General features: G+C 52.8%; 1 protein-coding gene across 2 annotated transcripts in view; it reads left to right on the forward strand.

The window, feature by feature from the left end:
- Window positions 1-12,726, forward strand: part of ARHGEF6 (Rac/Cdc42 guanine nucleotide exchange factor 6) — a 40,719-nt gene that overhangs the window by 20,511 nt on the left and 7,482 nt on the right. For both annotated transcript variants that reach the window (XM_086619923.1, XM_086619925.1), the window contains exons 8-16: window positions 477-572; window positions 1,428-1,550; window positions 2,840-2,978; window positions 5,111-5,170; window positions 7,376-7,522; window positions 8,413-8,499; window positions 9,444-9,522; window positions 10,498-10,631; window positions 10,919-11,044. In XM_086619923.1, coding sequence (XP_086476049.1) covers window positions 477-572; window positions 1,428-1,550; window positions 2,840-2,978; window positions 5,111-5,170; window positions 7,376-7,522; window positions 8,413-8,499; window positions 9,444-9,522; window positions 10,498-10,631; window positions 10,919-11,044 — 991 coding nt within the window. The remainder of the gene's footprint in view (window positions 1-476; window positions 573-1,427; window positions 1,551-2,839; window positions 2,979-5,110; window positions 5,171-7,375; window positions 7,523-8,412; window positions 8,500-9,443; window positions 9,523-10,497; window positions 10,632-10,918; window positions 11,045-12,726) is intronic.

Consider the following 12,726-nt stretch of genomic DNA (forward strand, 5'->3'; position numbering starts at 1 on the left):
TCTGAGGATGGCAGAAGCAGTCATGTTAGTTTTGGCTGAGAAAAATCCAACCTCGCTCAAGGAACAAAGCAACCTGTACCTGAGGGGCCGCTCTGCAGGACCCTCCTCCCATGGGGAAACCCACAGCATGAATCCCTGAAGACAAAGCTGTCTCTGTGCCTGTGCACACACCTCCCTCCCTACCCCTGGCTGAAATCCCATCTGTCTGTGTCTATGAGACAGCTAAACATCTGAGAAGATTAGTGTGATTAAGTGATTAAAATCCAATTAAGATAATCTTTGACAGCAGACGTCTTCTCTGGGAGGCTGTGGTCTGTAGCTCACAGATGATGGATTTTGTGTTTTCCTGTGTCCCATGGTGTGTGTGGGGAAAGATAAATTCCTGGGCTTTTTCGGAAGGACCTCTTACAGATACCATGGGGATGCTCCTGAGAGCAACTTCTCTTTGATCCTAATTGGTGGTTTGATTCTTTTAGGCTCAGTGCTGTGGACATCGCGTCGTTGCTGGGGAACGTGGAAGAAATCTCTGCATTTCAGCAAACTTTGAACCAAGCCTTGGAAGAAGTTGCGAAGTAAGCTCGTGCCGCAGTGCCAAGGGTGTTAAGCTCTTAAACTGCAGCTAAAAACAATACAGAGACACATTCATTAACGTTCCTCCTGACTGCTGTCTTAGACTTGTTAAGTATAGAAGAAAATAACGGGATTGAGGAAAGGCAGCAGGTAGTGCTTTGGCAGGAGGGGAGGTAGGAGAAACTCTGACATTTCTACTGTTCAGGCATCTGCTGAGTGAGAGTGTCACTAGACCTGACATGGACGTGTCGCTGGAGCAAAGACGCCAACACGTGAAGGCAGGCGTGAAGGTGGGGATTGCCAGGGAGCAAAGAGCAAATTATGAGCCGTAATAATTTCCCTCTGGGAGGCTGGCAGATGTGTTCAGCCTTAGCCCAGCCTCTCGTTTGGAAGGGCTGAAGAGAGATGGGGAAAAGACTGAATATTGGAAATGTGTTCAGGCTGTGGCTTCCCTTTCTCTCTCCATCACTTCTCCCATATTCCTGGGTAGCCCGGACAGCGGGACCACCCCTCCATTGCACCCAGTGCTTTCCAGCACATTCTCGCCAGCCGCAGTGGGCTGGGGCATCCCGCTGCAGTTGTGCTGGTGGGACAGGACAGGCTGGGTCACACCTTGTCCTGGGCTGATCGCGGGATGTGATATTTGCCATCTGCACCACAGAAACCCAGACCTGTGTGACGACCTCCTCCTTCCCAAGTGGCAGGCGTGGGTCTTTCGCTTGGTCCCACAGTTATGCGGTGACCCGCGAACGTCCCCGTTGCAGCGGGTGGTTCCCGGGCAGGTACCCAAGAGCGCCGGAGCTGCGGGGTGCAGAGCAGGAGGCTTAATGCTGTGGCTGGTGTGTTGGCATCTGTAGGCTCCCCGAGAACCAGCAGCGCGTGGGAGGCTGTTTCATGAACCTGATGCCCCAGTTCCGCTCCCTGTACTTGACCTACTGCGCTAACCACCCCTCTGCCGTCCACGTCCTCACGCAGCACAGGTGAGTGAGGGGGAAGGAGATTCAGACTGAAATCTCTTTAAAGAGTTACTTTTGTTAATACTTGGCCTGGCATGGCTTTTGGCCTGTATTTTGACAATAGAGCAAGGGGGGTAACATGGGATGCTGCTGCTGGGAAAACTGCTGGGGCTTTGGGCTCTTCAGCATCATCTCTCAGGTCCGGCGTGGAGACAGCTCATGCTGCTTGTCTTCAGAGCTGGTCTCACCAGTCCTGTCTCACAGGACTTTCTTACCTTGGGAAAAACAAGAGGCAACCTCAGCCCTTGCAGCAGCATCTCCTGTGATTGTTGCCTGCTGAAGGACCCAGATGCTGTTTCAGACCCACAGCTGAAGTGCTCACACACTGGCCCACGGGCATACATTTCCCCGTGGCACGGCGGTATGGGGCACGTTGTTGCAAAAGGAGGGTGGTCGTCGAGTCACCTGGAGTTACCCAGTTCAGTCATTGAGCTGCTGTTCAACCCAATGGTTGATTTGCAGGGTGGTTGGTAGATCGCAGTAATAACATCTTCCTTCGACACGTCCGACGTGAGTAGACACACGGATTTGTGTAGCGTCACGCTAAAGAGCATGCCAGGCCAAAAAAAGGCTACAGCTGTGTCCTCCCTAATGCAGTTTAGCTGTCCTCCCTGCAGCAGTGGGAAAGCCAGGACCCTGGCCATTCTGTTGAAGTCTTCCCTTTCTGTAACAGGAGCTCACAATATATTCACTTCCCTGCTGAAATCCAGATTTAATTCAGCCTAATGAAAAACATGCCTCCCGTAAACAGCTCATTCACACGGTTCCTCAGCCTGACCCCTTTTTTTAAATCAATCCAAGAATCAGCTTGGGCTGACATGCACGAGCCGTGTTTTCCGGAGCAATGTACGTGCTTATCACACCTGCATCGCAGCTCCCAGCTGGCTCCCGGCACGTCGCTGCGGCGTCCTCCAGCGTGGCGTGAGCCTCTGCGGCCCCTGCTGTCCGCCTGGCCCTGTGCCACCCCGCCGCGCCAGGGGACCGACTGCCAGCACTGATGTACCCCACCACCACGCACTATCCTGCCCCGTGTCCTCAGGGAGCAATGGGGTCTTGCTGGGCTGGTCGCTCACAGCTCCCTGCCTGCCCTGCTGGGTCTGCGGCGAGGGATGCTTGGAGGGGAGGCTGGGCTGCCTCTAAAAAGGCGCAGCTCGGAGCAGGGCCCCAGCCATCGGGAGAGCGTGGGAGGCAGCAGAACACAGCCCTCAGTGGTGGTGAACCCTCCTCCTTGTTGTTGTTGTCTCTATTTATAGCGATGAGCTGGAGAAGTTCATGGAGAGCCAGGGTGCGGCCAACCCAGGCATTCTCATCTTAACCACGAGCCTCAGCAAACCCTTCCTGAGGCTGGATAAATATGTGACACTGCTGCAGGAGCTGGAGCGGCACGTGGAGGTAGGTGGGATGTGGGGCTGAGCCTGTCAATGCTGCAAGAGCTGCCCCTCGAGCTGCAAGAGGCACCTCTGCCCTTTGGTATTTGAGCATCACATTGCTAAAAGTACTTGTCACCCCTCCAAGGAGGTGTTCCACCACTGTGGGACATCACCTGCCTTTCACATTAAAAATGGGTCAGCGGTGGAGGAGCCCCGGAGGGAGTCGTGGGAAGACACTGCCGGCTCCTCGCCCCAGCCCTTCCTCAAACACTGGCCATTTCCAGCACAAGTAAAAGCAGAGTTCAGGGTCAGGTTAGAACTGGTGTTTATTTGCACAGTGGGTAATAAATCAGTGGGTTTATTATCATTTTATGAGATTCCTGTCCCTTGCTGCTGGCTCCTGCAGCTCATGGGCGCATCCTCGCCCCTCGCCGGAGGCTTGTGCCGCGCAGGCAGACATCGACCCGGCAGCCAGCGCAGACGCGGGGGCGGAGGAGTGAGTGCCTGGGAGCAGGGAGAGCAGCCAAGAGGGACAGAGGCTTCCTCGGTGGGTGGCAGATCCGCTTTAGGACATTTTTTCTCCCCCGGGACTGTAAAGATCTCTGCCGCTGGAGCTCTGCTGCTTGCCTGCCCCTGCGCTCCAGCCGCAGGGATGCAAACCTCAGAGGTGGTGCAGGGAGGTCAAGAAAACAGAAGTAACAGTCTATTTTTAACCAGGTTTACTTTTTCCTCTCTTCCAGTATTAATTACCAGTTAATTACTCAGCATGCTCAGCCAACAGGCAATAGCTGTAAACTGAAAGAGAGAAGATTTCGATTAGATCTAAGGAAGAAATTTTTTACAGTGAGGATGGTGAGGCGCTGGAACAGGTTGCCCAGAGGAGTTGTGGCTGCCCCATCCCTGGAGATGTTCAAGGCCAGGTTGGATGAGGCTTTGAGCAACCTGATGTAGTGGAGGGTGTCCCTGCTCATCGCAGGGGGGTTGGAACTAGATGATCTTTAAGGTCCCTTCCAACCCAAACCATTCTATGATCATTCAAATCCACATCTCAGCCAGAGGATTAAAAACTCTGTGCTTGAGCCAGGGGTTTTTGTATGTAGGAGAAGAGAGCCTGAGAGCCCGCACTGGGGGCACACTACCAATCGGACCTGTCCTGCTCTCACCTGCCTTAGCTGAGCTGCAGGAACGGAGCTGAGCTCGGCTGCAGCCGCCATGCCCGTCCGGAGGCAGCGTGCTCTTTGCAGGGTGCTGTGTGGGGGTCGGCAGTGGATTCGGGGACACACGTGTCACCTCTTGGTGTCTAAGCCGAGCGTGGGGGTTTTGTTGCATGAATCAGCCGGGTTGAGGTTTAAGCTGCGATGCCGTGGGAAGAGTTTGGATGTATGCAGTATAGACGTATGCGGCGTGGCTGTGTACCAGAGCGTTCCCTGCACCGCTGCGCAGCTGGACCTGGGGCAGGTCTGTCCAGGGCAGCCCTCGTCCCGAATTCAGAGGTGAGTGATCCCAGGCAGCCTCTGACAGCTGCAGGCACAGCTCCATCACAACCTTAGGATTTGCTCGGCGTGAGGTCTGGATGGTGAAGAGCTTATGATGTAGGGCCTTAGATGCCCGGGAGAAGGTGCTGGGAGAGTACTAGCATACAGCTGCAGTTGGAGATAAGGGGCTGCATCCTGCTTTCCCCTCCCTGGCCTGAGCTCTGCTCAGACATGCCCTCCCTTAGACCCAGAGGTGAAGTTCCCATCGATGCTCATGGAGATGGAAATCTTGATGGGGCAACGGCTGAAATACCTTGCATACCAGTGGAGTTTCCTTCCTGAAGGTGAAACCAGAAATCCACCCTGTACCTCTGCCTCTTTTGATTGATTTTTCTTTGCAAGCCAAGTTTGTTCGAAGTAAAATCATACCCACTCTTGCTCTGGCTGCTTTACGCTCATTAAATTGGTATCAAATGAATTTGATGATTTGTTTAAACCGTGTCACATGGAACAGGGTGGTGAGGAAGATATCTGGGGGGATTTTGGCCCCGTGCTGCCCGAGCCCCACATCACCCAGCACCCTGCGAGCTCTGCATCCCTGGGTGCAGGAGCAGCGGGTGCTATGCCAAGTGGGTGCCGGTGGCTGAGGGTTTGAGGGTTTGTTCTCTCCCTTCACTAGGAGGCGCATGCGGATCACGAAGAGGTTCTGAAAGCCATCGCGTCCTTCAAGTCTCTCGTGGTAGGTGGCAATTCTTAAAATAGAGCACTCTGTTTCAGGGCTGCGTTTCGCGAAGAATGAGTCAAGACTGACATTTGTCTCCTCATTAGAAAAAAGAAAGAAAGAAAAAAAAACACACAGGTCTTTTGGAATGGAAAAGACAGGTTGTAAAGAATCTTAATTTCAAGTTTCAAGCCGAGAGCTGCCCCTCTGGCTGCAAGTTCCAGCAGTCGCACGCTGGCTCTGTGGTCCCAGAAGCAGAGACAGAGGATGGACGACTTTCTCCTCCGCTGCAGAAAGCCATGAGTGGGTAGTGGTGGCGGCGGGATCCCTTTGATCTCCTTTTGCCTCCATACCCTAATTGTTTGCCACCTGAAACTAGACCGCCCCTCGCTTGTTCAGATGCGCTCTGAAAGGTTAACACGGGCGTCTGACTCAACTGCTGGTGCCAGCAGGAAGGTCCCCTCGGAGCCCATCGAGCGACTCTTGCTTTTGTTGAGGTTTGCTCCCTGGGCTTCGGGAGGCTTTGACCGTGTTGCAGGTAATTTGTGGCTCCCAGTGCCATCGGTGAGGAACAGAGTAAGCGGCAGCAAAGGGATGAGTCAGAGGTAGCAAACCTGTTTCTGTGAGCTGTGTTACCTGCACCCCTCAAAGTCCTACTGCACCGAGATGAAAAAGAGCGGGAAAAGCCATCCAGGCGCGCAAAGGTTTTACCCAGCAAAGCTTTTTTCGGTTATTAAAAAAGCTACAGCCTCTCTCGCTTTGTCACCACTGAATGCCTTTCACTACAACCACTCCAGATGTGGTCCAACTTCCTTCCTTAGCGCGGCAGATGCAAGTTTTCGGTGCTCAGCAGCGGAGATAAAAGACGAGGAGGAGAAAGTTCATAGAAAACAGGAAAGGGCGATCGTGTTACATTTACTGAGAAACTCAGCTCCCTTTCCATTTATTCTAGTAGGTAATAGGGGAATAATTCAGTTAAAGTACGAAGTGTCATTAGCCTTTAGGAATACTCGTAAGCGATGGACGGTTCTAGTTGAAATGTGTACTTGGGTGCTGAGCAATTTGATGTAATTATGGTACGAGGCTTAGGGAGGATTTGAGGTTAGACGGGCAGAGATGCCCCTTGCGATGGACGCGTGGTCCCGTGGTGGGAGCAGGGAGGCTCCGGAGCGAAGGCAGGGAGGGACCGTGGAGCCGCCGCGATTTGCGGTGGTGCCTCTGCACAGACAGCGGTGGATCTCTGTGGGTTTTATAGGGATGTACATGCTGGGAACAGTGGATTCGGACACTCTGGGAGCTGTCAAAGCACTCAGCAGTTGCAAAACAGGAGGAAGCCCCCGCAGTTTGGCTCAAATTTGTGTGTTTTCAGACTAGACCCAATCCAGCTTCTCTCTTTGAAGACCTGGACAGTCAAAGACTTTGTATGAAGCTGAGCTAGAAAGGAGGAAAATCTCTGTCAGAAATGGGTTTGGAAAAAAACCAAGCAGCTGGTGAAAACTGAGCCTGGGTTTGGCCTTGCAGCGATTTTTCCCTGTTGGCAGAGGGGTCAGTTAAAGCAAGTTTTGCTTGGATTCGCAGGGCTGTCGTTGCTCAGTCAGCATTGTCCTCTGCTTGCTGAAAGCTGCTGGAAGGACTGGCAGCTCCTTGGAGCTCTACCAGTCGCCAGCTGCTGAGCATGGGTGCAGCTGTTTCAATTCCAGCACCTTCAAAAGTTTCTTTTTTGTGCTACTCTGCTGTGCCGCTGAAATATTGCGGCAAGTCCCACTTCTGGGGCTGCAAATTTTGGTTAGAAAATATCTGCCCATCTGATTCGTGGGGGGCTTTGCATTGCTGCAAGCATAACTCTGCTGTTTGGGCAATGCGGGCAGAATCTCTCTGAGCCACACAGAATCAGAGACATCTAACTCTGCGCTATCTTGGTTTGGAAAATGTGACCCTGTACTGTCAGAGGTAGAACTGGTTTGGAAAGATAAGTTTTCTCAGTGCAGTTCGCCATTTCTTTGACGTTTTGACTTATTCATTACTTCATAAATCGCTAGGTTATGACTTTTTTTTTAATTAGCTTTGTGTGCTAGAGCCAAAGCAGGCTTTCCTGATCCCTTGGCGTGACCAGTCCCAAGCCCACGTGGCTGCAGGAGCGTTGCTGGTGAAACTGCCTTTGTTGGGATGGTTTGGGTTTGCTCCCACCCTTTGGCTAATGAAGCTCCCTGCTGTGATTCCCAGTTGCAATGCCAAGAGCTAAGGAAGAGGAAGCAACTCGAACTGCAGATCCTTTCCGAATCCATCCAGCGCTGGGAAGGAGAGGACATAAAAACGATGGGAAACATCATCTACATGTCCCAGGTTATGGTACAGTGTGGGGGAAATGAGGTGAGTGTCCTGCCTAAAGATATTGTGCCCTAATGCGTCCCCTTGCTCGTGGGAGCAGCGATGCAAGGCTGCAGCTGCTCTCTCCAGGCCAGCAAAGTGCTGACAAATAAATAATTTTATCTGGAGAAGAGCTATGCAATGGGACTGTGCACGTCTTTGGAGCCCAGCACACCGGGGGCTTAACTTAGGGCCTTTGGTGACACACTTTGGAAGCGAAAAGAAGCATCTTGGTGTCATATAGCACGTTATTTTCCCTCCTTTCCCCCTCTGTGACTTACTCTGAGAAGTGAGAGTGACTTGAAAGTGTGTGCATTAGCATAAGCATTTTGCCACGTCCTGTGCACAGCGCGGCAGCCGCTGCCACATCCCGTTCCAGAGCTGACTGTGCTTTGGAAATAACGAGAGGGATTCCCGTGCTGTCGGTCCGAAAGCGCTGCACCAGTGCTTGCTGCAGCCCTTCACCAGTGGTGTTAAAGCCATGCGTACTGTGGGCTTGGTGTGGGAAAGTGCCTGCTATCACTGAATTGCTTGCTTGCTGTAGCAATTTTTCCCTGGGAAGGGAAGACCTGTAAAACAAAGCCCTGTAGAGTCTAGTTTGGGATGTGGGGTGCTCGAGGACATACATAAGGTCTTAGTCTTCCGAGGCACTCTGAAATGATTGGAAGAGGACATCAGTAATGTCATTGTCAGGATTAGTCAGGGTGCAGGCAAAACATCTGCAGGAAAAACTAGTACAGAAATGAGATGCTGCAAAGAAAAGAAGCCGAAATAATTGGTTTGGGGGTGGTGTCTGGAAGGTTGCGATTCCAGCTGCAGCAGGTTCAGTCTGATGGAGGGGAGTGCTGGTGATGCATTGCAGGCTGGGCTAACCCAACCTCTTCTCCCTGCAGGAGAAAGAAGAGCGATATTTCTTGTTGTTTCCAAACGTTTTGCTGATGCTGTCTGCCAGCCCACGGATGAGTGGGTTCATCTATCAGGTAGGCAATGCTTAGTTTGAAATTGCGAGGCGTTAGGTGTGAAAAAGGAAATCAGATAGCTTTTATCAAATTCAAATCCTCTGTTTCCTTAAACCTGTCTGTTTTGATGCAAAGGCCCTCAGGCTGCCCCAGGACACTGGGGTGCCTCTGTCCTGCCAACTGGTAAAACACCATTTGGGAAATGTGAATGCTGTGAAATTAGAAAAAAAAACCAACCCAACCTTGCAGCGTGTTGTCCTACATGCTGTTCTCAAGAATGTTGTGTGCGTGTGTAAGGTGTCCTCAGCCAGCTATAGGGTTTTGGCCCACACCACCAGCCAGCCAGCTGTCAGTGTTGGGCCATCTCTGGATAAAGCTTCACTACTACAAAGCCCACTGTGAAGAGCCCAGAATTTCTACTCCGTGAGACACCCCAAACGCTGCATTTCTTGTGGCTTACCGTTTGAATGGCTGCAGTCACGCTGCTGGGAGCTTGGCAGTTGCCTCCTCCACTTGCCTGAAACCATTGATACCCTCCAGGAGAAGGATGCTCTGGTGTTGATGTGTCATTTGTGGTAGGCAAGGGTGGGAAGGATTTGGGAAGGATTTGACTGGGCATGCAGTTCAGCATGCAAAACGGAGGGACAGGGAAAACTTTCAGTAAAACCAGGGGAAGTTCATCCTCCTGACTTGGTTGTGAAACGGGTTTGCACCTAGTGAAGGGAAAGGGTGGCAGATGAGCCGGGGATGACTCAGTTGTTGTGGGAGCCTCTTCTCAGGAGTTTGACCTAGTTGTGCAGGGAAATCTAGATCCATGCATTAAAGGAGACTCTTCCTGCAGCCTGAAGCCTTCGCAAATTAGTTTTTGATGGCAATTCCCAGAGGGAAAGGGATCAGCAGAAGCAAGGAGAACAGTGTGCTCTGGGAAGCAGATGCAGACACTGACTCCTCCTCGATTCTCCTAGGGAAAGCTGCCTTTGACGGGAATGACGCTGACTAAGCTGGAAGACGCCGAAGGGAACGAGCACATGTTTGAAATTGCAGGTCAGTGTAGCCCCTGCCTGGGGACATCCTCCCAGTCCCAGACAACGTCCCACTGGAGGTACTGGTCCTCCTTCTCCCTCACACACTGCACCTTGCTCTTTTTGCTCTTTTACTGTGCATCTGTGTTCCTGAGCATCTCCCTCCTGGTTGAGGCAACCTCCTCCCAGTGCCCTCGGGCTCCATCTCTGGCACTGGGCTGCTTTCGGAGACCGTAGTGTTTTGTATGGGACAAGCCTGCTGCCAGGGCTGGTCGTGGCCCCAGTAGCACTGCTCTGTGCCATGTGTGCCCTGTCTGCGTCCAGGGTCCATCCCATGCAGCTGTGAGCCCCTCATTTATTGACAGATGGGTGGCTCTGGCTATCAGGTAGCTTCCCTAATGCAATGCTCCTCCCACTTTTCCTCTTCAATTTATCTCCTTACTTGTAGCTATACACGGTTGCTGTGCTCAGTGATTTGGCTGCAGTGCAGCTGTTTGTGCTGGTGGTATTTGGTATCAGGGTCCTGTTCATCAAGGAAATGTTGCCTTTGCTTACTTTTAACCTTAAATAATTCCTCACACGTTCGTCTCACCAGTTCCCTTTGCTTTTCTGTGCTGCTCCCATGCTGGCTGGCACTGGGTGCCCGAAGCACGATGTGCAGTCACATCCATGCCTCCGGTGGTGAGGCACTGGAACAGATTGCCCAGAGAAGTTGTGGCTGCCCCATCCCTGGAGATGTTCAAGGCCAGGTTGGACGAGGCTTTGGGCAACCTGGTGTAGTGGAAGGTGTCCCTGCCCACAGCAGGGGGCTTGGAACTAGATGATCTTTGAGGTCCCTTCCAACCTAAACCATTCTAGGATCTTTTCACCAGCCTTTTGCAGCCCCTGCTTTGCAAGCTGAGGATCCGTTTGCTGCTGTGCTGAGTTGAGCTCTCCCTGTGTTTTCTCCTGGGTCTCTCTGGCTTGTTAAAGACATTTCTTTAACCCTCTGCCTCAGGGAACATGACAGAGCGGATCACCGTATCCTGCAGCACCAGCCAGGACTTGCACGAATGGCTTGACCACTTGCAAAGGCTGACCAAAGGGACCTGCAACACCGTATCCAAAACGCCGTCCTGGGGTGCCCATTCGGTAAGCGTCTCTCCTCCCCGGCCTCTCTGCCGCCCGGGCTTCCCCAGCGCTGCCTGCCCGCTCTTTTTGGGCAACGTGCTGTGATATCGAGGTGACATGTACAGCTGTGAGACACGTCCTGCAGTTTTGCTTGTAACCGTGTTGTGCTTGTGTCATTTTACGTGTGTCCTGCCCTATTTTTGTTGCGTCTTAGATGTCTCAAAGAAGTTCATGGTGAGCCCTTGTCCATCCCCCTCTGCTTGTTTAGTGGCTGACAGTCTGTGTTTGCTTCTCCTCTCTTTTCTCAGACATTTAGTTCAGCCGGACAGATCCGTGGGCCTTTGGAACCCCCCAAAATCCTCAAGCCCTGGAGCTTGAGCTGCCTCCGTCCCGCTCCTCCGCTCAGACCATCAGCAGCACTGAGTTACAAAGAGGTAATGTTCCCGCGTGCCTCGAGAGGACCGTGGTTTTGTGGCAGTCCCAGTGGCTGGGTTTCTTATCCCAGTAGCAAGGGCACAGACGCTTTGGTTTACTGCCCTTTTGTTAATGGGGATGCTGAGAGAAGAAGGTTTTGCCCCGCTTCTGCAGATGTGTGATGGATGCTCGTTGAGGGCTTGTGCTGCACATGAAGCACAAGCATGTGTGTTTGCAGGCTCAGCCCCGTTCTTGATGTTTGCTGTCAGCTGCTGGTTATCACTGGTCCCACAGCGGGGTGTCCTACAGCCTTGCCATGTCCCATCGGTGCTGTGATGGAGCTCCTGCTCCTCCTCCTCCTCCTCCTCCTGCCTTGGTCTGAGTGGTGGGTGGGAGCTGGGCTCCCTGCCGGGATGTGCTGCATCGAGAGGAGCCGTTGCAGTGGCTCAGCATCGCCCAGGATGGAGCAGCAATGCTGCACCAAGAGGCAGGGGAGAAGGGCCTGTTGATATTTCTCGTGTCCTCCACCCTGCATTTTGGTGGCTGGAGCAGGGCTCCCTGCAGCAACCGTGGGGTTTGACTCTCCTTCGCCACCCACCAGAGTGTTTTACGCACCCATTACCCCGCTGGGACACAGCAGCCCAAGGGATTGCTTCCCCCACACAAACCCCAAGCCTGGGAGGTAGGAGGTGACATGGGGAAACCCAAAATACAGCCCAGCTCCCATTCTCACCCCCAGCTGTCACTGCAGTGCTCTCCTTCCCTACCTCACATTAAACTTTTGGGATTACTCACCGGTAACTGGGGTAACGTTCCTCTTACTGAACGAGCACTCCGGTTCTGAGTCAGCCACCTTTCTGGGTACAGCAGCCCTGGGAGCGTAGCTGCCAGGGCTCCAGCGGGGACAGGGGCGAGGAGGGGGCTCGCACCCCCTGAGCCCCCGCAGCACTGGGGGATGGAGAGCCTGGCAGCCGCGGGGCATTTGTGAGTCCGCTACTCCAGGTAGAGGTTTTAGGTATTCTCTCAGCGTTTTGTTACGTTATTTCTTTAAAATTTGTAAAATGACACATTTCAGTGCGGGAATTAAATTCTCAAAAACCAACCAAGCAGACTGGAAACAACCCTTAATCTTTGGCTGGTCCAAACCCCTGTCATAGATTAAACTGTTTCTTGCTTGCATGGTGAGCTAAAATATAGGAAGAAGCTTGAATTAGAGGATAAATTTTTCTGCATGAAAGTGCAAGGCTGGTATCTGTGTATAAGAGAGGTCAAAACCACAGATGGAGTGATGTCATTAATACCACGGGCCTTTGCAGTGTCTTGGTTGTCTCCTGCCGCGCGTAGCGGGACTTAAACTCTCTGCATCGAAAGCAGGCAGAGGTTTTTTCCCGGGGCGGGATGCTGCTGCAGGTGGGATGGCTGCGAGGTGTCCGAGGACCAAAAATGTGCTTTGCATGGGAAGAGGCTGTGCTGGCCGCCTCGGTGGAAACCCAAAGGCTGATGGTTTGACCAGGGCTGGGGCAGAGCTGGGCGGGTGCAGTGTGGTCCCAGTGAGTCCAGCCTGTGCCAGGGGGCAGCTTCCCTCCCAGGGGAAGGACTCGTGGGTGTGAGCCTGCATTGACAAAGGTGAAATAAGTTCCGTCGTTGGCCCGAGCAGATCTGCATCTGCCTCGTCCCTCCCTCCGGGGTGCTCAGTCACTAA

This window comes from Tauraco erythrolophus, chromosome 13 (genome assembly GCF_009769465.1).
Source record: "Tauraco erythrolophus isolate bTauEry1 chromosome 13, bTauEry1.pri, whole genome shotgun sequence".
Classification (NCBI taxonomy): Eukaryota; Metazoa; Chordata; class Aves; order Musophagiformes; family Musophagidae; genus Tauraco; species Tauraco erythrolophus.